The sequence below is a fragment of the Nerophis ophidion genome, linkage group LG02, assembly GCF_033978795.1.
Source record: "Nerophis ophidion isolate RoL-2023_Sa linkage group LG02, RoL_Noph_v1.0, whole genome shotgun sequence".
NCBI classification, from domain to species: Eukaryota; Metazoa; Chordata; class Actinopteri; order Syngnathiformes; family Syngnathidae; genus Nerophis; species Nerophis ophidion.
Genome location: NC_084612.1, coordinates 6,629,261 through 6,654,655, shown reverse-complemented (window position 1 = coordinate 6,654,655; position 25,395 = coordinate 6,629,261). Strand labels below are relative to the sequence as shown.

The following is a 25,395-nucleotide window of genomic DNA, read 5'->3' as shown; positions in this document are numbered from 1 at the left end:
GACCAATCGAAGCTTCGTCAGTCGCCTTATTGTCTTTAATGAGACATTTGCACGAATGGGGGCCGACCGTCAACCAGATTATGTGATATTATGGCACGAGGGGATATTTGAAAGATTGGCCCAGGACGTTGCAAGCACCTTCATTAAATGTATTGTTCTTGATTCTTCCCCGTGCATACTCTTTTGGGCAGATAACTGTGGAGGTCAAAATAAAAACTGGACGCTGTACACGGCTCTTGCCCAATGTCCAAACGCAGAATGGGGCCCACCCGAGATTGTGATAAAATATCTGGAGAAAGGGCACACGTTCATGAGAGCAGATTCAATCCATGGCTCAATCGGCAAGAAAATGAAAGCTCAAGAAAACATCTATACGTTTGATGACTTTGTAGATCGTTGTAAGACAGCATCAAGATAGATTGGTTTTCCTTAGTTTTCTCAAAATCAGCTAGAAGTGAGTTACTAGGTTTTCCCTTTGGACGGGAGATCTGAGTCCATTCCTTATTCCAAGCCTGACATTACTGAGCTTTAGAACTTTCTTGTAAAAATCTCCTTCCACGTCTGTCCCTGGCACCCACATTTCAGGCTGGCCGCTCTGGAAACACTCTGTGGAAACGCTCCCAACCCACACCGCTTAGTGCCTCGTCTGACCTGCTGTGACGTAGACTACCATAGTAACTAGGGTTGTACGGTGTACGGGTATTAGTATAATACCGCGATACTAATGAACCATATTCGGTACCATACCGCCTCTGAAAAGTACCGATCCGCCACACCCTAAGATCTTTTGTTAAAATAAAGCCAATATTGCTATTTTTTCTGGTCCCCTTTATTTAGAAACGTATCAAAGTACCGAAAAGTATCAAAATAATATTGGTATCAGGACAACACTAGTCACTAAAATATCATGCAAAAGCGCAGTCCAACCATTGAAATATGTTGTACAGTTCAAGACTGATGGTCATTAGAAAACATCACTGCACATCATAATGGCAGCAACACTTTCCATCTTTAAAGATCTAAAAAAAATATTTGGGAATGTCCGGCGGGCCAGATTGAAAAGCTTAACGGGCCGGATGTGGCCCCCGGGCCTTAACTTGCCCAGGTCTGTTCTACATCATGAGTGAAACGCAATCACTCTTTCTGCTATAAACCAACAAAAACGTGTGGACGGAAAGAGTTGAGTTGCAGCTCTAAAAGGCTACATTGACTTGCACAGACCATACAAAGCATCCAACGCTACATTGCTAGGAAACCGTAAAACGTCCCGTTTGATTGGAGAGCCTCAAACGAAGGGGCTGTGGTTTCTGCGGTAGTCGGCGCCCGTGCAGAGCATGTCAACACAGCTCCCTATCCGCCGTGAGAAGGGACGCTCGGGTTGGACCCGCAAAGAAAGGGGGGAGCGTCGTCAAACACAAATAAGCACATGCCTTTGTCTCCCCGGCCAGTACCCATGGCCAAATATAGTGTACAGACGCTCCTGAGGGAAAAATGTATTCAGATGCACGCCCACCTCGTCGCTACTTGTGAGGAAGCAAATCATATGCTGCAACCATTCGCAGATTTATGATCTCTTGCAGGCCCAAATCACATACTCTTGACCGAGGCTGCCAGACATAATTTTATGCTCTGCATGACAAAACCCAACGAACACAATATGTCCTATTATTCCAAAAACAGACATGTGACTAAAGTCATTTGGCTTCCTTGAGGCTGTTTGCACTGGTCACATTTTATTCAGTTAAAGGTCCCGCATTTTAGTATTCCTAAACACTTTCAAATGAGAGTCAGAGGTCCCACAAGAGTGTATTGGAACTGTGTTGTCCCAATTGTAGACGGCTTAAAAGGGAGCCTTATGGTGTCTGTATCTTAAATGCTAATGAGCGGTGTAGGAAAGTTACAATTACCGTATTGCTGTGTAGGGATGTAACAATTACCGTATTGCTGTGTAGGGATGTAGCAATTACCGTACTGATAATAAACATTAGTAAAACTTGCCAGTAGTGCTGGGCAATATGGCCTTTTTTTAATGTCTCAATATTTTTAGGCCATATTGCGATATACGATATATATTACGATATTTTGCTTTGGGCTTGAATGAACACTTGATGCATATAATCACAGCAGTATGATGATTCTTTGTCCATCCATCTATCCATTTTCTACAGCTTATTCCCTTTGGGGTCGCTGGTGCCTATCTCAGTCACAATCGGGCGGAAGGCAAGTCTATGTGTCTACATCAAAACATTCTTCTTCATACTGCATTCATATATGCTACTTTTGAACTTTCATGCAGAGAGGGAAATCACAACTAAGTTAATTGACCAAAAGTGTATTTATTGAAGTTATTAAGCAATGGCACAAACATTAATGTAATTTCCAAAACAGAAAGTGCAAGATTGCCAGAGACTATTTTAAGTGGCAAATAAAAATGAGCTGCATAATAGAAAATCAAATAGTATTCGTTCTTCAAGATGTGGTAGGTTACTACGGACTTTATGAAATTCTCTTCATTCTCTAGCGAGTGATTTTTCAATTGGTGCTACATATTAGCAGTAATGCAACGCTTTTGCCCCACACTTGAGAAATTACGGTTGTCTGTTCGACATATTCCCACTTGAAGCCGAACCACCGCCAGACGATGGACCCCCTGCTGTTTTTATTGGGAATTAAGTCTTCCTTTATTTGTTACCAGATCCCCACCTTCTTTCTCTCGTATTACCCTTTGTACGGCTACGTTAGCATCACAGCTAACATTACCCAGTCTGCTACCTCTCTGCTGGGCGAGGGCGTATACGTATGTGACGTATGACGTGACAGTATGTGACGTGTGTAAGAATGTGCGCCTGCTTGTCTGTGAGAAGGAGAGACAGGAAAGAGTAAGAAGAGCCTTTAGTGTAATGCCCGCAGCTAAAAGCTACTGCGTGAGAACGTATACTCGAATATTATGATATAGTCATTTTCTATATCGCACAGAGACAACCCCGCGACATATCGTGTATATCGATATATCGCCCAGCCCTACTTGCCACGATTAGATTGTAAAATCGTGATTGATGACCACAGTTTGATAAACTCACCGGCTAGTGATGTTTTTAATTACATGGAGAAGCCAGTGCGCTAAGTGCTAGTTTAAAAGCAAAAATGAAGACTTCCAAGACACATCAACGTTTCACCCCAATGACATTGAGTACAGGACAAAAGTTTGGACACACCTTCTCATTTCAATGAGTTTTCTTTATTTTCATGACTATTTACATTGTAGATTGTCACTGAAGGTATCAAAACTATGACACCTGTTTAGTGAAAACCCTTTCAGGTGACTCCCTCTTGAAGCTCATTGAGGGAATGCCAAGAGTTTGCAAAACAGTAATCAGAGCAATGGATGGCTAGTTTAAAGAAGTTAGAATATAAAACATGTTATTCAGTTATTTTACCTTTTTTTGTTAAGTACATAACTCCACGTGTTCATTCATAGTTTTGATGCGTTCACTGACAATGTACAATGTAAATAATGTCCTGGGCATGACCTTAAAAGTGCATGCGACAGTGGAAGCTCCTCTATGGGGTCTTGGGGCACTGCGAGGTTAACCCCTTTACTACTGATACCCCAGGAGGTCCCTGGCAAAGGCCTAGTACCTGACTGCCCCCTAGCCAGGGATACGGTGAAGAAATCAACGGCAAAGCAGGCGGAAGACGGTAGATTTAAGAGTTACTACAACGGCTGCAGCAGAAAAGGGTCCCCAGTCGTCTTGGATTCCATGCCACTGGACCCTGACCCGATTTCTGTCAAGGATCGTGTGGTGACTGTCTGTGCACCAGTCTCCCCACGTAAAACAGAGTCAGGCTACAGGGATCCTCCATAAAGGGATACACCCTTATCAGGAGGATCGTCATACTCGTTCGAGTGACCGCCGATGACAATGTAAATAGTCATGAAAATAAAGAAAACCCATTGAATGAGGTGTGTCCAAACTTTTGGCGTGTACTGTATGATTAACTCTGATCTCAACTTTTACACACACTTTGCTCTCTGAGCTATTCAACTGTGCACATTGAACCTACATGCTGAGCAAAGTGCTCTTCTAGGACACAGAGGGCGAGAGACAGAGACGTTAAGATCCATACACGGACGGTCGGTTTAAAAAGCAAACACTTAATTTGTGCGCTTAAAAATACAATAAAATGCCTAATCAATCATAACAGTTTGGACATCTTACCTTTCCCTTCTCACGCAATGGACTATCCATATCACTGCACGTGTGTAATGTAATGTTTCTTCAGACATAAAAAATATATTGTGTGTAGGGATGCAACTATAAACTGTAATAATGATAATCACGGTAAGACTCCTGACGGTTAGTATTTTAACCATTATAAATGACAATTTTTGAAAAACTGTGATTGATAAATACATTTTAATAAACTCAGGGACTGACTGGTACCAGATGGCTACCTTAAATGCTAACATGAAAACAAAATAGATCAACGTCTTTCTCCATTAAGCAACGACACACACAAATCTAGTCTTATAAGGGGTGTAACGGTACGTGTATTTGTATTGAACCGTTTCGGTACGGGAGTTTCGGTTCGGTTCAGAGGTGTACCGAACGAGTTTCCACATGGACATATTAGGTAGCTCACTGCACGTTGTGTAAACAATGCAGAGCAAAGCACAACAAACGGCATGCTAGCAGCGACTGGGCTAGGACAACAAGTAAAAGCCGGAGCTGGAAGACCCTCCGGCCTCCTTAACATCTCCCGTTTGGGAACACTTTGGCTGCGGGGTGCGATACATGCCGACATTGTTAAACAGCAGTAGGGTACGCTTCTGCCAACACGTCAAACATGCTAACCCCTTTGAAGCGTTACCACCGCATTCAAGCAGCCTCTCCTCGGCGAGTCAGGCAGGGCTGAAGCAATAACAACTGTTTTTTATAGCAGCAGATTTAAGACCATCCATCAATCCATCCATCCATCCATTTCTACCGCTTGTCCCGTCCGGGGTGGCGGGGGGTTGCTGTATTGCATTAAAAACTAGATTTTGACCCACTTCTATGGTGGAAGAACAATGAGCCCACTCTTATTGCCAAGTTAGCCAGGCTAACATAGGCAGTATCAACCAAAAAAAGCACTTTATATGTAGAAAGGTTTTGTTAAGAAACCATTATGAGCCTTATCTTATTTAGTTTTTATTTTATATATGTTGACCACATAAACCCTGGCAATGGACCATGTGTGTATATGTATGTTATGCCATTGTTTACCATCCATCCATCCATTTCTACCGCTTATTCCCTTTCGGGGTCGCGGGGGGCGCTGGCGCCTATCTCAGCTACAATCGGGCGGAAGGCAGTGTACACCCTGGACAAGTCGCCACCTCATCGCAGGGCTAACACAGATAGACAGACAACATTCACACTCACATTCACACACTAGGACAAATTTGGTAAATAAATAACCCAAAAATTTAAATTTCGTTGTTTTCTTACTGTACCGAAAATGAACCGAACCGTGACCTCTAAACCGAGGTACGTACCGAACCGAAAAATTTGTGTTCCGTTACACCCCAGTATGTCTAATATAAACATATTTCTGTTTGAGCAACTAAGTTATTCGATCTTGCCCATTGAAATAGTGACAAATGTGTGTTCAAAAACCGCTAAAAAGAGTAGAATGCCAAATAATAAATAATAATAATAATAATTTTGCTTTGTTACGCACTTTTCATTTAAATAAGTCTTCAAGTGCTACAGTAGAAACCAGTATTTAAAAAAATAAAAGCTTAGCCGTTTAAACAGATAAAACACCAAGATTAAAACACGATCAGTGAAGCACAAAAAAACTACATGCAAAATAGTGGGGTTTATTATTTTTTTTTATTATTAAAAAAAAACTTGGTCAAAATAGTTCAGTGTTTGTATAAGTACTTTTTAGCACTTTTAACAATACAACAATAAAAATTATAACTGCAATATGACATTTCTATATTGTTACATCCTTACCCAAAACCCTGCCAGTATCCTGATGAGATTGCGTAAATATGACCGTATCACACCAATTCTCAAATCCCTTCACTGACTACCTGTTCCACTCAGGATTGAATACAAAGTCTCCCTACTAACCCACCAGTGACTCCATGGAAATGCCCCCCTCTACCTCAAAGAACTACTTACCCCCAAATCCTCCACACAAAACCTCCGCTCCGGACAGGCCAACATCCTCCAACCTCCGATGACAAAGCTACGAACAATCAGAGACCGGGCTTTCTGCTCCGCCGCTCCCAGTCTGTGGAACGCTCTCCCTGACCACCTGAGGTCACCACAGACGGTAGATGCTTTTAATAAAGGCTTAAAAACCCCTATTTTTAAAAAAGCCTTTTTTTTAAGATATATGCCTACTAGTTTTAGCTATTAGGCTGTTCTAGTTTTTACTTTTATTTATTTTAATACACTGTAGCACTTTGCAGTTGGTTACTCAATGTAAAGTGCTTTTTAATCAAACCGCAACATCATGCTAGGTTAGCACTCTCACTAAAAAAAAACTATTACATTTACAGCTCCTATATTTGGAGCTGACTGACATAGACAGAGCTTCATTTTAGGATGTGTTGCAAAGCATACTTTATTTTAGTGGTAAGTGGAATGGGCCTATCTATCGAGGAGTGGGTCATAGGTGGTAGGTAATGTCCATAAAAAGCGTATGAGCGCCTCTTCTCTGAAAAGTGGGTCAACATGTGTGGGAGATCGAATTTTCTCACGTTTAGTGCACGTAAACGGGATTCTAGGGACACATTAATTTCAGCGAATCATTAAGAAGTCATTTTTTGCATTACAGGGGACCTTTAACATGAACCAAACACTAAATAATTCTCCATCTCCTGCAGTGGTTTTTATTAAGGGAAAAGGCTAATAACTGTCTTCATACCACAAAAAGGCACAATTTATACCCACTGGAGACGAGACACCCTCTCCCTTGGTGCTAGAGGAGTCAAGCAGCAGGTCCTAGTGAATACAGAGAGGCCTTCAGAGGTGACGAGTGTGGTATTAAACAGAGCTAATCACTGAGGAATGTCCTCTTGCAAACAGAGAGCCTCCATATTACTATAAATGAGGATGAGCCGTAGACTCCAGAGCTGCACACACATTTATGTTGGGGCTTGTCTTCCACATTTCTCAGCATTGAAATACCCCCCTCATAATATACCAATAAAACAATCATTACCATAAAGCACTGATGTTTACATTCTCACAACTTTGGTCAAAAGTATGAGTACAGTTGTCCTTTGCAAAACTTAGACTTACTGATCCACAAGGGAAATTGTTCCACACAGTAGCTCAGTTACAAAGGATGGAAAAGATAATGCAGATATAAAGTAGACTAAAAATGCACCATAGTAGCAATATAAAATACAACATACATGTAATATTTACACAGTATATAATAAGGGTGTAACGGTACGGAAAAATTTCGGTTCGGTACGTACCTCGGTTTAGAGGTCACGGTTCGGTTCATTTTTGGGTTATTTATTCACTGAATTTGTAAACGATGGCTTCATCCTTTTAACATTGGGAACACTATAATAATTCTGCCCACATTAATCCACATTAAAACTGCCTCAAGTTGTTGCCTTGATTAAATAAAAGAACAAAACCTTTCTTCTACATATAAAAAGTGCAACGTTAAATAGTTTAAAGTCAACTCATCATGCTTAATTTATTACAGCATTTGGGAAGCATGTAGTTAATTTTTATTATGTAAATGTTACATTTGTATCAACATGTGATAGCAGGGACCCCGCCACTCAAAACTAGGATGCTACATTACTAATGATTAATTTAACTATAGCTTAAAAAATAGTACAATAGCAAAAGGAGAGACTATTCATCCCTGAACTCCATGGAGTTCATGTAGGCTTAATGATGCACTTACATTATTATATCAACTATTAGAGACAGAACTCTTCATTTAACATCATGTCATTTTTTCCTGCTTCAACACAGCTCAATCAACACTGTCCGTAACACGCACGCACGCACGCACGCACGCACGCACGCACGCACGCACGCACACACACACACGCACACACGCACACACACACAATGAGCTAATGTTACGCTAAAAGCTAATTAGCCTTCACCTCAAGCCAGAACTGCAAGCGAGCTGAGCTGCAGTTTGTTCCTAGAAGGTCAACGGGCTCGTAGTGATGTTACTAGTAGTTGACTTGGAAGTGTTTAGTATAATTTGGAGAGAGTACGCTGCCTTATGCTCACCTGCTAAACATTTATCCGCTCGATGCTGAAGCGCTGACTACATGCGCTCTGAATACGCACTGCTGATTGGTTGTTACCGCTCTGAATACGCACTGCTGATTGGCTGTTACCGCTATATATATATATAAAACCAATCAGATGGTTGTGTGGGTGGGACAACGCTGGGTGCTGTGAAGGAGGAGACAGAGGCAGAAAGCAGAGCAGCTTATTAAGACTTTAGCTCAGGCGGCTACTTCATATGTTCGTGTGGAAACTCGTTCGGTACACCTCCGCACCGAACCTAAATCCCCGTACCGAAACGGTTCAATACAAATACATGTACCGTTACACCCCAAGTATATATACAGTATTTAATATATACTGATATATTACAGGACAAGCAGTAAAAAATGGATGGAGGGATTATATTTTTATATAATATATACAATATATAACAGATCCCAATTACCATGTACCAATATTACCCGCGCTTCAAATATTGCAGCTTTATCACGTCCCAATTTTTTTTATATTTTATTTTTGTAAAGCATGACATCCTGCAATTTTTTGTTTCTTAATAAAGCATTTTCAGAACATAAACAAGGCTAATAACTAAAATAAAAATATAAATACTACAATAGTACTGTCCACCAGAGGACACCAATCAGTATCAAAAACACTGATTGGCTCTGCCTTAGTCATCATTAGTATTTTGGATTAAAACAGCAACATTGTTGAATGTGCTCAAAAAGTGCTTAAACACACAACCAAGTTTAAAAAAACAAATACAATAAATAAATACCAACACAATATAACTACCTGTCAAAGAAATATGTTATATATTCACATTAATGGCTACTTTACGGACATATTTTTGGAGTATTTAAATATGTTTATCTTTTTCCGTTTTAGTTTGTAAAAGTTTTATTGTATTTTTCATGATACAGTAAAAATATGTGTTAGGAACCTCATGTTCGCGCAAGTTCCATTTCCTATTTCTTTAAGTGTAGATGGATCCCTCTGTCTTAGAGAGCACATTCTGCAGGTTTAATGGGCACAATTTAACATCTTAGTCACTCAGAGTCATGTGTTTATACAAGTTTAGATCGGGGAACGTAGTTTTTTAATGGTGAAAGACCTTAATGTCTCTTGTATTCATGTTAGCAGTAGCGCTAGCTAGCGCGAGCTGGCTTCTCCGGAAAATGAGCATGCTCATTGGTCTGTGAGTTTATCAAAGTAATAACAGTCAGGATTTTCCAATAATTTTAACTTAAAACAGTAATACTAACCGTGGGAAGTTTTACCGTGGTTTATCAGTATACTGTTTATCATTACACTGCTAATGTGACTGAAAACGGGTATGTGTGTATTCGCCGTTGACTGGATCTCCGCAGTGGTCATTCAGAGCGTTTCACGATTGACAGCGTGAATTTGTACTAAGAAGTTGACCATAAAATATTGCATTTTTGCCGGTTTTGGAAGTCCATCATTTTCTTAATATTTTTCACAAGGAAATTATATATGTATCACTGGAATCGCCTTTACAAGATCTGCCCCAATAATACGGGTTTTATGTAATTCAATTATTATTTTAAACTTAAAACACATACCTACTAAAGCAGAGGTCGGGAACCTTTTTGGCTGAGAGAGCCGTACAAGCCAAATATTTTAAAGTATTTCCGTGAGAGCCATATAATATTTTTTTTAAAGACTGAATACAACTAAATGCGTGCATTTTTAAGTAAGACCAACATTTTTACAGTATAATAAGTCTCTTATTCTTTTTAATAACATTGTTATTCTGAAGTTAACCAACAATAAATAAAATACTTCTTACCATTAATGCGACTTCTTGAACAGGTGCGGTAGACACCGGATGGATGGATTAAAATGCATGAGAAGGTTTTATATTTTTAACATTATTTTTGACACTGTGATTACCAGCAGAATTATTCATTACTTATCGTGATAAGCAATGTCAGCTAAGATTTATCTGAGAGCCAGGTGCAGTCTTTAAAAAAGCCACATCTGGCTTTAGAGCCATAGGTTCCCTACCCCTGTACTAAGGGGTGTTGTGGATAGGCCTCTCATAATGCTGACAAACATATTTAGAAGGCTATAAGCTCTAGTTATGAAAATATTTGATTCATAATCAATCATTTTTACCACGCAGAAATTCATTAGCCACACAAACCATTTAAAAAACAAGGCATAGCTGTTTTGCCCTCACATGTAAGTAGAGAAGTTTCTTAAAAATCAGTGCAAGGAAACCAATTGGGTTTCCAGAGAATAGAAACTTATCATAGTGTAAACCAGGGGTCACCAACCTTTTTGAAACCAAGAGCTACTTCTTGGGTACTGATTAATGCGAAGGGCTACCAGTTTGATACACAAATAAATTGCCAGAAATAGCCAATTTGCTCAATTCACCATTAATAAATAAATAAATATATATACACAGTATATATATATATATATATATATATATATATATATATATATATATATAAAAAAGGGTATTTCTGTCTATCATTCCGTCGTACATTTTTTTTCCTTTCACGGAAGGTTTTTTGTAGGGAATAAATGATGAAAAAAACACTTAATTGAACAGTTTAAAAGAGGAGAAAACACGCAAAAAAAAATCAAAAAAAATTGAAACATAGTTTATCTTCAATTTCGACTCTTTAAAATTCAAAATTCAACCGAAAAAAAGAACAGAAAAACTAGCTAATTCGAATCTTTTTGAAAAAATTAAAAAAAGAATTTATGGAACATCTTTCGTAATTTTTCCTGATTAAGATTAATTTTAGAATTTTCATGACATATTTTAAATAGGTTAAAATCCAATCTGCACTTTGTTAGAATATATAACAAATTGGACCAGGCTATATTTCTAACAAAGACAAATCATTATTTATTCTAGATTTTCCAGAACAAAAAATTTCAATAAAACTCAAAAGACTTAAATTTGATTCTACAGATTTTCTAGATTTTCCAGAATATTTTTATTTTATTTTAATCATAAGTTTGAAAAAATATTTCACAAATTTTCTTCGTCGAAAAAACAGAAGCTAAAATGAAGAACTAAATTAAAATTCATGTATTATTCTTTACAACAACAACAAAAAATTACTTTAACATTGAAGAGGAAGGAATTTAAGAGGAAAAAAGTTATGAGTTTAAAAATCCTAAAATCATTTTTAAGGTCGTATTTTTTCTCTAAAATTGTCTTTCTGAAAGTTATAAAAAGCAAAGTAAAAAAATAAATGAATTTATTTAAACAAGTGAAGACAAAGTCTTTAAAATATTTTCTTGGATTTTCAAATTCTATTTGAGTTTTGTCTCTCTTAGAATTAAAAATGTCGAGCAAAGCCAGACCAGATTGCTAGTAAATAAATACAATTTTAACAAATAGAGGCAGCTCACTGGTAAGTGCTGCTATTTGAGCTATTTTTAGAACAGGCCAGCGGGCTACTCATCTGGTCCTTACGGGCTACCTGGTGCCCACGGGCACCGCGTTGGTGACCCCTGGTGTAAACAAATCTGACATCACTGGTTTTCCCTTCCCACATATTGATGTAGTTAATAATGTCACTACAAAACTTTAAACACTCCTAAATATTGGTAATCACACAAAGTTTCTGCAGGTATCAACAAATGTAATTTTATGCTTTTTTATTGCAAATGTATTGTCCATGTCCGACTACAAATCGTTTAAATAGGCAAAAAAATGAAATAAAAACAAAAAAGGACTTTCAATCTCTTTTCCAAAAATGAACTTCATCAAATATTGAACATCTTAAAGTGATATTTTTTCATGCCTCTAGAGGTCGTAGTTAATGCTTTTTAATGCCATAATTTTCGTACAAATAAATTCAACAATAATATACATGACCATCTTTGTCAGTGCACACTTTCATTATTGAGTGTGGACTTATCACACAAAAAGTGTTTACTTCTGGTTGAAAGCAATCAAACTCCTGACTGAACACAAGTCCATTTTGTGTCTTTTACAACATGAAACTTTTTTTCTCCAAACTACAAATATTTTCATGTTTACATGTACTATTAGATGTTTCTATTCTCTGGAAAAGATCATCAGGACCTATTCTCCTATCCAGGAAATCGCAAAAAGCCACTGCCTGACCAGGGCTCAGAAAATCTGCACCCCACAACAAGAACTGTTTTCACTGCTGGACTCTAGAAAGAGGTTCCGCAGCCTCCGTAGCAGAACCTTCAGGTTCTGTAGCAGCTTCTTCCCTCAGGCCATAAGACTCTTGAACGCATCATAAAATGGATTACCTCGCTGGAATATAAAAACAATATAACTTACACCCATAAATGTTGATGCATATGCAAAAGTGCAATATATTTATCTGTACAATAATCAATGTATTTATATCTGCACATTATTGCTCTTTTATCCTGCAGTACAACGAGCTAATGCAATGAAATTTCATTCTCATCTGTACTGTTAAGTTCAAATTTGAAGGACAATAAAAGGAAGAAGTCTAAGTCTAAACCCAATGACACGTCTCTATTGTCATAGCAGTTTTTATGGGGAAAAAAAAGAAAAGCGCAGTCGTAACCCCAAAACGAGGAAGAATGTTCTCCATTTTTCTCAAACAGCCGCGACAACCCCGTCTGATCCACCTAAAGTTTCTGGCCTGGGTGAACTTCACTTGACTTCCACGCATGTGTCCTATGGGGTTGTTGGTCCACACGTGCTGTGTGTACAATGTGGGCGGATCAAGTGACATGAACCATGCGTGCGTCACGACTCAGGTGGGCGGGGTTTAGTAGTCCCAGTAGCAGAGGCTGCATGTCACATTTTATGAATCATGAGCACTCATGTTATACAGCAGTGTTCTTTAACCTTTTCTGAGCCAAGGCACATTTTATTCATTGAAAAAATCCCGAGGCACATGACCAGCAGACATCATTGAAAAATGTAACTGAGCAGCCAATATTGACAATGAAAAAGTCGTTCCTGCAAGTGTTGAATATGAATTTAAACCATAACCAAGCGTGCATCACTATAACTCTTGTGTCAAAATAGGTGTACTGTCACGGTCTGTCACATCACGCTGTTACTTATTTTGAGTTTTTTGCTGTTTTCCTGTGTTTTAGTTCTTGTCTTGCGCTCCTATTTTGGGTGGCTTTTCCTCTTTTGTTGGTGTTTTCCTGTAGTGAAGTGAAGTGAATTATATCATAATAGAGCTTTTCTCTAGTGAGTAAAAGCGCTTTTACATAGTGAAACCCAATTTTTAAAAGGCCTACCGGAACATCCCACAGGTGTGCAGGCTAATTGGGAACAGTTGGGTGCCATGATTGGGTATAAAAGCAGCTTCCATGAAATGCTAAGTAATTCACAAACAAGGATGGGGTGAGGGTCACCACTTTGTAAGCAAATTGTTGAACAGTTTTAGAACAACATTTCTCAACGAGCTATTGCAAGGAATTTAGGGACTTTACCATCTACTGTCCGTAAAATTATCAAAAAGTTCAGAGAATCTGGAGAAATCACTGCACGTAAGCGATGATAGTTACGGAATTTTGATCTTTCAGGCGGTACGGCATTAAAAATCGACATCAGTGCGTAAAGGAAATCACCACATGGGCTCAGGAACACTTCATAAAACCACTGTCAGTAACTACAGTTGGTCGCTGCATCTGTAAGTGCAAGTTAAAACTCTACTATGCAAAGCCAAACCCATAGGGACGGCGTGGCGCAGTGGGAGAGTGGCCGTGCGCAACCCGAGGGTCCCTGGTTCAATTCCCACCTAGTACCAACCTCATCACGTCCGTTGTGTCCTGAGCAAGACACTTCACCCTTGCTCCTGATGGGTGCTGGTTGGCGCCTTGCATGGCAGCTCCTTCCATCAGTGTGTGAATGTGTGTGTGAATGGGTAAATGTGGAAGTAGTGTCAAAGCGCTTTGAGTACCTTGAAGGTAGAAAAGCGCTATACAAGTACAACCCATTTATTTATCAACAATATCCTGAAACGCCGCCGGCTTGGCTGGGCCAGAGCTCACCTAAGATGGACTGATGCAAAGTGGAAAGGTGTTCTGTGGTCTGATGAGTCCACATTTCAAATTATATTTGGAAACAGAGGATGTGGTGTCCTCCAGAACAAAGAGGATAATAACCATTCGTATTGTTATAGGCGCAAAGTTCAAAAGCCAGCATCTGTGATGGTATGGGGGTGTATTAGTGCCCAAGGCAAGGGTAACTTACACATCTGTGAAGGCACCATTAATGCTGAAAGGTACATACAGGTTTTGTAGCAACATATGTTGTCATCCAAGCAACGTTATCATGCACGCCCCTGCTTAATTCAGCAAGACAAGTGTTACAACAGCGTGGCTTCGTAAAAAAAGAGTGCAGGTACTTTCCTGGCCCGCTTGCAGTCCAGACCTGTCTCCCATCGAAAATGTGTGGCGCAATATGAAGCGTAAAATACGACAGCGAAGACCCCGGACTGTTGAACAACTGAAGCTCTACATAAAACAAGAATGGGAAAGAATTCCACTTTCAAAGCTTCAACAATTAGTTTCCTCAGTTCCCAAATGTTTATTGAGTGTTGTTAAAAGAAAAGGTGATATAACACAGTGGTGAACATGTCCTATCCCAACTACTTTGGCACGTGTTCCAGCCATGAAATTCTAAGTTAATTATTATTTGGAAAAAAAAATAAAGTTTATAAGTTTGAACATCAAATATCTTGTCTTTGTAGTCCATTCAATGGAAAATGAGTTGAAAAGGATTTGCGAATCATTGTATTCTGTTTATATTTACATCTCAGACAATTTCCATGAATTGATTAACGTGGACCCCGACTTAAACAAGTTGAAAAACTTATTCGGGTGTTACCATTTAGTGGTCAATTGTACGGAATATGTACTGTACTGTGCAATCTAATAATAAAAGTATCAATCAATCAATCAATTCCCAACTCATGTGGAAACGGGGTTTATATTAGAAGTTTCTATTCTCTGGAAACACAATGACGCGTCTTTATTGTCATAGCAATCCTGCTTTTTGTTTGGAATTTATTGGGGGAGAAAAAGAATAGCGCAATCGCAACCTCAGAACGAGGAAGTGAATAATATTTATATCGCGCTTTTGCTTGAGCAAACTGTGGCGCTGAATTTCCCCCAGGGATCAATAAAGTACTTTCTATTCTATTCTGTTCTTTTACAGGGACGGGGTGGTGCGGTTGGGAGAGTGGCCGTGCCAGCAGCCTGAGGGTTCCTGGTTCAACCCCCCCCCCTTCTACCAACCTGGTCACGTCCCCCAATAAGTCATGGTTAGGGCCTTGCATGGCAGCTCCCGCCACAGTGTGTGAATGTGTGTGTGTGAATGGGTGAATGTGGAAATAGTGTCAAAGCGCTTTGCGTACGTTGAAGGTAGAAAAGCGCTATGCAAGTACAACTATTTACATAGTGAAACCTATTATCTACGTTACATTTAAACCCGTGTGGGTGGCACTGGGAGCAGGTGGGTAAAGTGACTTGCCCAAGGACACAATGGCAGCGACTAGGGTGGCGGAAGCGGGGATCGAACCTGGAACCCTCAAGTTGCTGGCACGGGCCGACCGAGCTATACCGCCCCACACGAAGAATGTTCATTTTTCTCAAGCTTCTGCCTAATCCACCGACAGTTTCTACTTCACTCAACTTCTCCACGCATGTGCCCTGTGGCAGTGGTTCTCAAATGGGGGTACGCGTACCCCTGGGGGTACTTGAAGGTATGCCAAGGGGTAATTGAGATTTTTTTTTAAATATTCTAAAAATAGCAACAATTCAAAAATCCTTTATAAATATATTTATTGAATAATACTTCAACAAAATATGAATGTAGGTTCATAAACTGTGAAAAGAAATGCAACAATATTCAGTGTTGACAGCTAGATATTTTGTGGACATGTTCCATAAATATTGATGTTAAAGATTTCTTTTTTTTGTGAAGAAATGTTTAGAATAAAAATCATGAATCCAGATGGATCTCTATTACAATCCCCAAAGAGGGCACTTTAAGTTGATGATTACTTCTACAGTATGTGTAGAAATCCATCCATCCATCCATCCATCCATCCATCTACTTCCACTTATCCGAGGTCGGGTCGCAGGAGCAGCAGCCTAAGCAGGGAAGCCCAGACTTCCCTCTCCCCAGCCACTTCGTCTAGCTCTTCCCGGGGGATCCCGAGGCCAGCCGGGCGACATAGTCTTCCCAACGTGTCCTGGGTCTTCTCCGTGGCCTCCTATTGGTTGGATGTGCCCTAAACACCTCCCTCGGGAGGCGTTCGGGTGGCATCCCGACCAGATGCCCGAATCACCTCATCTGGCTCCTCTCGATGTGGAGGAGCAGCGGCTTTACTTTGAGTTCCTCTCGGATGACAGAGCTTCTCACCTTATCTCTAAGGGAGAGCCCCGCCACCCTGCGGAGGAAACTCATTTCGGCCGCCTGTACCCGTGATCTTATCCTTTCGGTCATGACCCAAAGCTCATGACCATAGGTGAGGATGGGAACGTGGATCGACCGGTAAATTGAGAGCTTTGCCTTCCGGCTCAGCTCCTTATTCACCACAACAGATCGGTGCAACATCCGCATTACTGTGTAGAAATCCTTATTTATAATTGAATCACTTGTTTAATTTTCAACAAGTTTTTAGTTATTTTATATATATTTTCTCCAAATAGTTCAGGAAAAAACACTACAAAATGAGCAATATTTTGCACTGTTATACAATTTAATAAATCAGAAACTGATGACATAAGTTAAGTTAAAGTACCAATGATTGTCACACACACACACACTAAGTGTGGTTGTTGTAGGCCCAATACCAATGTGAGCAAATTTGTATAATGCGCAATCTTTTTGCAAATTGCTTCCAGGTATATATTTGAATAATGTGTGGTGCACATTTTACAAATCAATGGGCGCAAATACATGTTTTTGGTGTCAAAATAATTTATTAAATACTTATGTAAATCTATTCATTTGTAATCGGGACAATATAACTGAGTATTGCCCTCAAATCAGTCTAACCCTTACCCTAACCACAATACAGTGTACATCCACGACGAAACTACTACCACAACTTGGTTTACTATTTATAAAACATAATAATGTAGGGTTACTGACTAAACCAGGGGTGCCCATTACGTCGATCGCGAGCTACCAGTCGACCGCGGGGGGTGTGTCAGTCGATCTCCAGCCAGGCTTTTAAAAAAAATAGACCTAAAAATTAGTGATCATCAATCTTCACCAAGACGTCACTTAAATGACATTCACGGTACCGGAGGGTCTTGTGAGATGACGCTGGCTGCTGCAAGATCATTATTATGAAAATATGACCGAGAGGAAGGCGAGAAACACTTTTTATTTCAACAGACTCTCGCGCCGTACCTTCCGTCAAAACTCTAAAGGCCGACTGCATATTTCCTATCTTCACAATAAAAGCCCTGCTTCATGCTGCCTGCGCTAACTAAATACAGAGTCTCGGAAAACTGGCGTGCACAAGCGATCCCTCAGAAAGCTGGCGTGCACATCACTTGTGCACGCCAGCTTTCCGAGACTCTTATTTTGTTAGCGCAGGCAGCATGAAGCAGGGCTTTTATTGTGAAGATAGGAAATGTGCAGTCGGCCTTTAGAGTTTTGATGGAAGGGACGGCGCGAAAGTCTGTTGAAATAAAAAGTGTTTCTCGCCTTCCTCTATGTCATTTTTTCATAATAATGAACTGGCAGCAGCCAGCGTCATCTCACAAGACCCTCGGGTGCTGTGATTGTCAATCAAGCAAGCTACGGAATTTGCCGCCAATATTTTTCTTGTAAAGTGTATGGAAGCTGGATGAATTAGATGCCAAAAACCAACCACTCTCATGTGGTATTGTACAGAAAGGACAACTTTTTTTCTCCTCCATTTGAAAATGTGGGCGTTATCATCATTACTGTCTGATTCCAATCAATGCAAGTCATCAGAATCAGGTAATACACCAACTTATATTCTTGTCTTTGTGAAAGAAAGACATCTATATGTGTTACACATGCTTGTATTATCATTAAACACATTTAACTTGTTTACAAAAATGTCTCTTTCATAAATAAATAAATATAAATGATATATATAAATGAGGTAAATCCCCTCGAGTTGGTCAATTGAAAAGTAGCTCGCCTGCAGAAAAAGTGTGGGCACCCCTGGACTAAACAATCCACAAAGTCTCGTCTTAAATCTCATCTTGCGATATGCAAATTGCTTGCTCACAATGGAAATGACGTATAATTTGCAAAGTGCGCGAGATGGGTGAAATTCTTACAATATGGTGAAATTCGTCCTCTGCATTTGACCCATCCCCTTGATCACCCCCTGGGAAGTGAGGGGAGCAGTGGGCAGCAGCGGTGCCGCGCCCGGTTATCATTTATGGTGGTTTAACCCCCAATTCCAACCCTTGATGCTGAGTGCCAAGCAGGGAGGCAATGGGTCCCATTTTTTTTCTAGTCTTTGGTATGACTCGACCGGGGTTCGAACTCATAACCTACCGATCTCAAGGCGGACACTCTAACCCAGGGGTCACCAACGAGGTGCCCGCGGGCACCAGGTAGCCCGTAAGGATCAGATGAGTAGCCCGCTGGCATGTTCTAAAAATAGCTCAAATAGCAGCACTTAGCAGTGAGCTGCCTCTATTTTTTTTTAATTGGATTTATTTAGTAGCAAGCTGGTCTGGCTTTGCTTGACATTTTTAATTCTGAGAGGGACAAAACTCAAATGGAATTTGAAAATCCAAGAAAATATTTTAAAGACTTGGTCTTCACTTGTTTAAATAAATTAATTTATTTTTTTACTTTGCTTCTTATAACTTTCAGAAAGACAACTTTATAGAAAAAATACATCCTTAAAAATGATTGCAGGATTTTTAAACACATATACCTTTTTACCTTTTAAATTCCTTCCTCTTCTTTCCTGACAATTTAAATCAATGTTCAAGTACATTTATTTTTTTTATAGTAAAGAATAATAAATAAATTTTAATTTAATTGTTCATTTTAACTTGTGTTTTTTCGACAAAGAATATTTGTGAAATATTTCTTCAAACTTATGATTAAAATTCCCCAAAAATATTCTGGCAAATCTAGAAAATCTGGAGAATCAAATTTAAATCTTATTTCAAAGTCTTTTGAATTTCTTTTAAAATTTTTGTTCGGGAAAATCTAGAAGAAATAATGATTTGTCTTTGTTAGAAATATAGTTTGGTCCAGTTTGTTATAAATTCTAACAAAGCTTGGATTGGATTTTAACCTATTTAAAACATGTCATCAAAATTCTAAAATGAATCTTAATCAGGACAAATTACTAATGATGTTCCATGAATTATATTTTAAATTTTTTCAAAAAGATTTGAATTAGCTAGTTTTTCTCTTCTTTTTTTCGGTTGAATTTTGAATTTTAAAGAGTTGAAATTGAAGATAAACTATGAATCAAAATTTTATTTTCGTTTTATCCCCCTGTTTTCTCCTCTTTTAAAACATTCAATTAAGTGTTTTTTTCATCATTTATTCTCTGCAAAAAACCTTCCGTAAAAGGAAAAAATGTACATTGGAATGAAATACCCATTTTTTTATATATATAGCTTTATTTCTAAAGGTAAATTGAGCAAATTGGCTATTTCTGCCAATTTATTTAAGTGTGTATCAAACTGGTAGCCCTTCGCATTAATCAGTACCCAAGAAGTAGTTCTTGGTTTCAAAAAGGTTGGTGACCCCTGCTCTAACCACTAGGCCACTGAGTAGGTAATAATGCTGTATTTTACTTCTTTATCTCTTTTTTTCAACCAAAAATGCTTAGCTCTGATTAGGGGGTACTTGAATAAAAAAAAAATGTTAATTGAAAAAGGGTTGAGAACCACTGTCCTGTGGGACTGTCGGTCCACACACGTGCTGTGTGTACAATGTGGGCGGATCACGTGACACGAACGACAGCTTGCGTCACGGCGCGTGTGGGCGGGGTTTAGTAGTCGCAGTAGCACAAGCTGCATGTCACATTTTCAAAAAAAAAATCTAATTTTATGAATCATGTGCGCTTATTAGAAAACAAACTTCCTCTTACCCCACGATTCCTTCAGAGTAATTCCGGGTTTTCCACGGCGTGCCCGTGTAATAGCCACGGCCCTCCGTGTTGGTGTTCTGGAGGCTGGAATTGAATCCGAAAGTGCTCGCCTTGTTGACCCGTTTCCTTTTGTTGGGGTGCCCGTCCGTCCCCACACTGGCCTGTCGGTGGTTGTGGTTGCCGATGCTCTCCAGTGGCAAAAAGTCCCGCTGCACCATGAACTCCCCGTCCCCGGCGGGGCTCGACATCCCGGCGTTCGACTCCGGCGGCGCGGTGCCCTCCGCTCGGGCGAGGGCGGCTCTGGACGCCCCGTTGAGGCTCGCTGCTTTCAGGCTGCTGATCCGGCCGGTGCGGTTGTTGACATGCAAATAGCCGAGCCCTTGCGTCGTCTCCCAAATTTGCATCCACAGGTTATTAGCGGGTCCGCGTTGCTCTGGTTGGAACCAGGCGATTCTCGGATCCATCAAACGGGAGTAGGCGAGCGGCTCTCTCTCCCTCCCCTCCTCGCCCCCTAGCACGGCTCGGCTAGCTAGCTTAGCCTAGCTTAGCCGCCAAGCTATCTCGGCTCCCACCGTTAATTCACCGACTTAAAAAAAAAAAAAAAAAATCTTTCTTTTTGTCGTTACGACACTCCGCGGGCGAACGCGGAAGATGCTCCGAAGAGTGTTCGTCAAAAAGTATTCCAGTCGTCGCTCCGGTCAAAGCGGCGGTGAGCAGCAGCAGTCCCACCCGGAGAAACACACGTCTGAGCGGGCGTCGAAGAGCGGCGTCTCTGCCCCTTTTCCTCCAGATGGAAGACAGCTCAATGGCGGAGCGCACATGCAGCAGCTGCGCAGGCGCGGAACGAATAGCGAATAGGGACTGCGTACGTGTTTTACGTAACAGACACCCGTGTTTTTTTGTTTTTTTTTAAATCCTCGTTAGCGAGTTACGTAACAATTAGGGGGGTGTTTCGAATACGAATCGATTCTTTTTTTTTTAATCGATTTTTTTTTTCATATATCAACTCAGAACTGCAATAAATAGAGCAATTGAAAGGAGACACAAAAACGACACAGAACAAACCAAACGTAGCGAAACAAAAATTAAAAATAGATTTTTATTTATTTTATTTTATTATTATTTTTTTATCAATCCAACAAAACATCCATCCATCCATTTCCTACCGCTTATTCCCTTTTGGGGTCACGGGGGGGGCGCTACAATCGGCGGAAGGTGGGGTACACCCTGGACAAGTCACCACCTCATCGCAGGGCCAACACAGATAGACAACATTCACACTCACATTCACACACTAGGGCCAATTTAGTGTTGCCAATCAACCTATCCCCAGGTGCATGTCTTTGGAAGTGGGAGGAAGCCGGAGTACCCGGAGGGAACCCACGCATTCACGGGGAGAACATGCAAACTCCACACAGAAAGATCCCGAGCCTGGGATTGAACCCAGGACTGCAGGAGCTTTGTATTGTGAGGCAGACGCACTATACACAGCAATACCATAACAATGCAATCCAATTCCAAAACCAGACCTGACCCAGCAACACTCAGAACTGCAATAAACAGAGCAATTGAAAGGAGACACAAACACAAGGTTGGGGAGGAGACCCTGCCCCAAATGGAGGAGTTCAAGTACGTAGGAGTCTTGTTCACGAGTGAGGGAAGAGTGGATCGTGATATCGACAGGCGGATCGGTGCGGCGTCTTCAGTAATGCGGACGTTGTACCGATCCGTTGTGGTCAAGAAAGAGCTGAGCCGGAAGGCAAAGTTCTCAATTTACCGGTCGATCCACGTTCCCATCCTCACCTATGGTCATGAGCTTTGGGTCATGACCGAAAGGATAAGATCACGGGTACAAGCGGCCGAAAAACAAATACCCGCCACTTGCGGCCGAAATACAAATACCCGCCACTTGTACCCGTGATTTTATCACGGGTACAAGTGGCGGGTCTCCCCCTTAGATATAGGGTGAGAAGCTCTGCCATCCGGGAGGAGCTCAAAGTAAAGCCGCTGCTCCTCCACATCGAGAGGAGCCAGATGAGGTGGTTCGGGCATCTGGTCAGGATGCCACCCGAACGCCTCCCTAGGGAGGTGTTTAGGGCACGTCCAACCGGTAGGAGGCCACGGGGAAGACCCAGGACACGTTGGGAAGACTATGTCTCCCGGCTGGCCTGGGAACGCCTCGGGATCCCCCGGGAAGAGTTAGACAAAGTGGCTGGGGAGAGGGAAGTGTGGGCTTTCCTGCTTAGGCTGCTGCCCCCGCGACCCAACAAGTGGAAGACGAAGAATGGATGGATGGATTTTTTTTTTTTTTAGTTTTAGAAGAAAAAGAACATTTTATTCAATCCAACAAAACAATACACAGCAATACCATAAAAATGCAATCCAATTCCAAAACCAAACCTGACCCAGCAACACTCAGAACTGCAATAAACAGAGCAATTGAGAGGAGACACAAACACGACACAGAACAAACCAAAAGTAGTGAAATAAAAATGAATGTTATCAACAACAGTGGAGCTGTGAATCTTTGGGTGTCCCACGATTCGATTCAATATCGAGTTTTGGGGTCACGATTCGATATTATATCTGTAGTCATTCAATACATAGGATTTCAGCAGCATCTACCCCAGTCTGCTGACATGCAAGCAGAGTAGTAGATTTTTTTTTTTAAAACTTTTATAATTGTAAAGGACAATGTTTTATCAACTGATTGCAATAATGTAAATTTGTTTTAACTATTAAACGAAACAAAAATATGACTTATTTTATCTTTGTTTTATCTGTGTTGTCAAGCTTATGAGATGCGATGCAGGTGTAAGCCACTGTGGCACAATTTTTCTTTTTTTTAAAATTTTTATAAATGTCTAATAGTTTAAATAAGAAAATCTCATTTCAGTAGGCCTTTAAAACCTATTTTGCTCAAATTTCTCTATAATATAAACAAAAATAGCACACGTGAAATTTATTTCAATTTGTATTTTAATACTTTGAAGGTCTTTTCAAAAATTAGTCAGTTCAAAATGAGTAAAATATCTAATGGATTTTTTTTTTTTATTGAGACAAAGATTATTTTTGTATTTAATATTTGTTTGCTTAATAGGGTATAATATTTGGGGAGGGGGCATTATTTTATCTTGAAAAAAGTTGTGTTGTAACACATTGTATTGATATTAGTTAACCTCACAAATTCAGCTTTTTCATTAAAATATGTATTATGTGAAAAGTGTCCATTTGCAGCCCACAGGATGAGTTTTGCTGTAAAAAAACAAAACAAAAAAAAAACAGTAAAAATGTGAGATATAAGAGCAAAATTATGTAATGAGGAAAAAGACGAAAATTTAATACAAAAATTGGACATAATTTTATTTTGAAAAAAGTGTTATATGTAACAAATTGTTTTGATATTAGTTAACCTCACATATTCAGTTTTTTCATTAAAATATGTATGTGAAAGTCCCTTGCTGTCGTGCGGGTTCCACTGACCACCAAGGAAGGACATTTAGCTCGAGCAGGTTTGACTCTTATTTCAATAAATTAAGTCTTTTGCCGGGTTGCTTATCAGCTCCTCCTCTGCTGCTCTCTCTTCAGTCGCTTTCGTCGACGCCGTCTTCTCCCTGTCGCTCTTGCGCTGCATGTGCCGCGGACTCTCCAACTCCTTCTTTTTCTGTTCTCTCCTCCTCCTCCTCTTTTATACAGAGTCAGGAGAAATGTTAATAACTTCCCGGGGTGTGAGCCACACACCTGAATTCAATTGCGGCGGCGCCACTCCCGGCACGCCCCGCCTCTCTGCTCCGCCGCATTCTCCGCCTCCTTGCCGCCATCTTGGGCAGGGCTGCAGCGTGCCCTGCCCCGCCGTCGGCCCGTTGGCTCCGGCTCTCCACATTGTATTTCTGTTCTTTTTTTTTTTCTTTTTTTTAATTATTCTTAGAATTCGGAGATAATGTGACATGTGTCCAGAGTGCGGCCTGGGGGCCATTTGCAGCCCGCAGGACGAGTTTTGCCGGAATAAAAAAAATGACAGTAAAAATGTGAAAAATAAGAGCAAGAAGATGTAATGTAATGAGAAAAGAGACGAACATCTAATAAAAAAATTAACGTGTAAGTATGTGGGGGACGTTAATTGATTGATTGAGACTTTTATTACAAACCCTGTTTCCATATGAGTTGGGAAATTGTGTTAGATGTAAATATAAACGGAATACAATGATTTGCAAATAATTTTCAACCCATATTCAGTTGAATATGCTACAAAGACAACATATTTGATGTTCAAACTGATAAACATTTTTTTTTGTTGCAAATTATCATTAACTTTAGAATTTGATGCCAGCAACACATGACAAAGAAGTTGGGAAAGGTGGTAATAAATACTGATAAAGTTGAGGAATGCTCATCAAACACTTATTTGGAACATCCCACAGGTCCATCCATCCATCCATTTTCTGCCGCTTATTCCCGTTCGGGGTCGCGGGGGGCGCTGGCGCCTATCTCAGCTACAATCGGGCGGAAGGCGGGGTACACCCTGGACAAGTCGCCACCTCAGAGTGTGCAGGCTAATTGGGAACAGGTGGGTGCCATGATTGGGTATCAAAGTAGCTTCCATGAAATGCTAAGTAATTGAGGGTCACCAATTTGTAAGCAAATTGTCGAACAGTTTTAGATCAACATTTCTCAACGAGCTATTGCAAGGAATTTAGGGATTTTACCATCTACGGTCCGTAAAATCATCAAAAGGTTCAGAGAATCTGGAGAAATCAGTGCACGTAAGCAATGATATTACAGACCTTTGATCCCTCAGGTGGAACTGCATCAAAAACCGACATCAGTGTGTAAAAGATATCACCACATGGGGTCAGGAACACTTCATAAAACCACTGTCAGTAACTACTGTTGGTCGCTACATCTGTAAGTGCAAGTTAAAACTCTTCTATGCAAAGCAAAAGCGATTTATCAACAACACCCAGGAACGCCGCCGACTTCGCTGGGCCCGAGCTCATCTAAGATGGACTGATGCAAAGTGGAAAAGTCTGACGAGT

The 25,395-nt window shown here is 40.3% G+C and overlaps 1 protein-coding gene across 1 annotated transcript in view; it reads right to left on the bottom strand.

Annotated features, from left to right (window-relative positions):
• tent4b (terminal nucleotidyltransferase 4B) overlaps positions 1-21,180 on the bottom strand; it is an 84,938-nt gene extending 63,758 nt beyond the window's left edge. The window contains exon 1 of the mRNA XM_061876914.1: positions 20,360-21,180. Within this exon, the coding sequence (XP_061732898.1) occupies positions 20,360-20,823 (464 nt within the window). The 5' untranslated portion in view covers positions 20,824-21,180. The remainder of the gene's footprint in view (positions 1-20,359) is intronic.
• Positions 21,181-25,395: the final 4,215 nt, after the last annotated feature.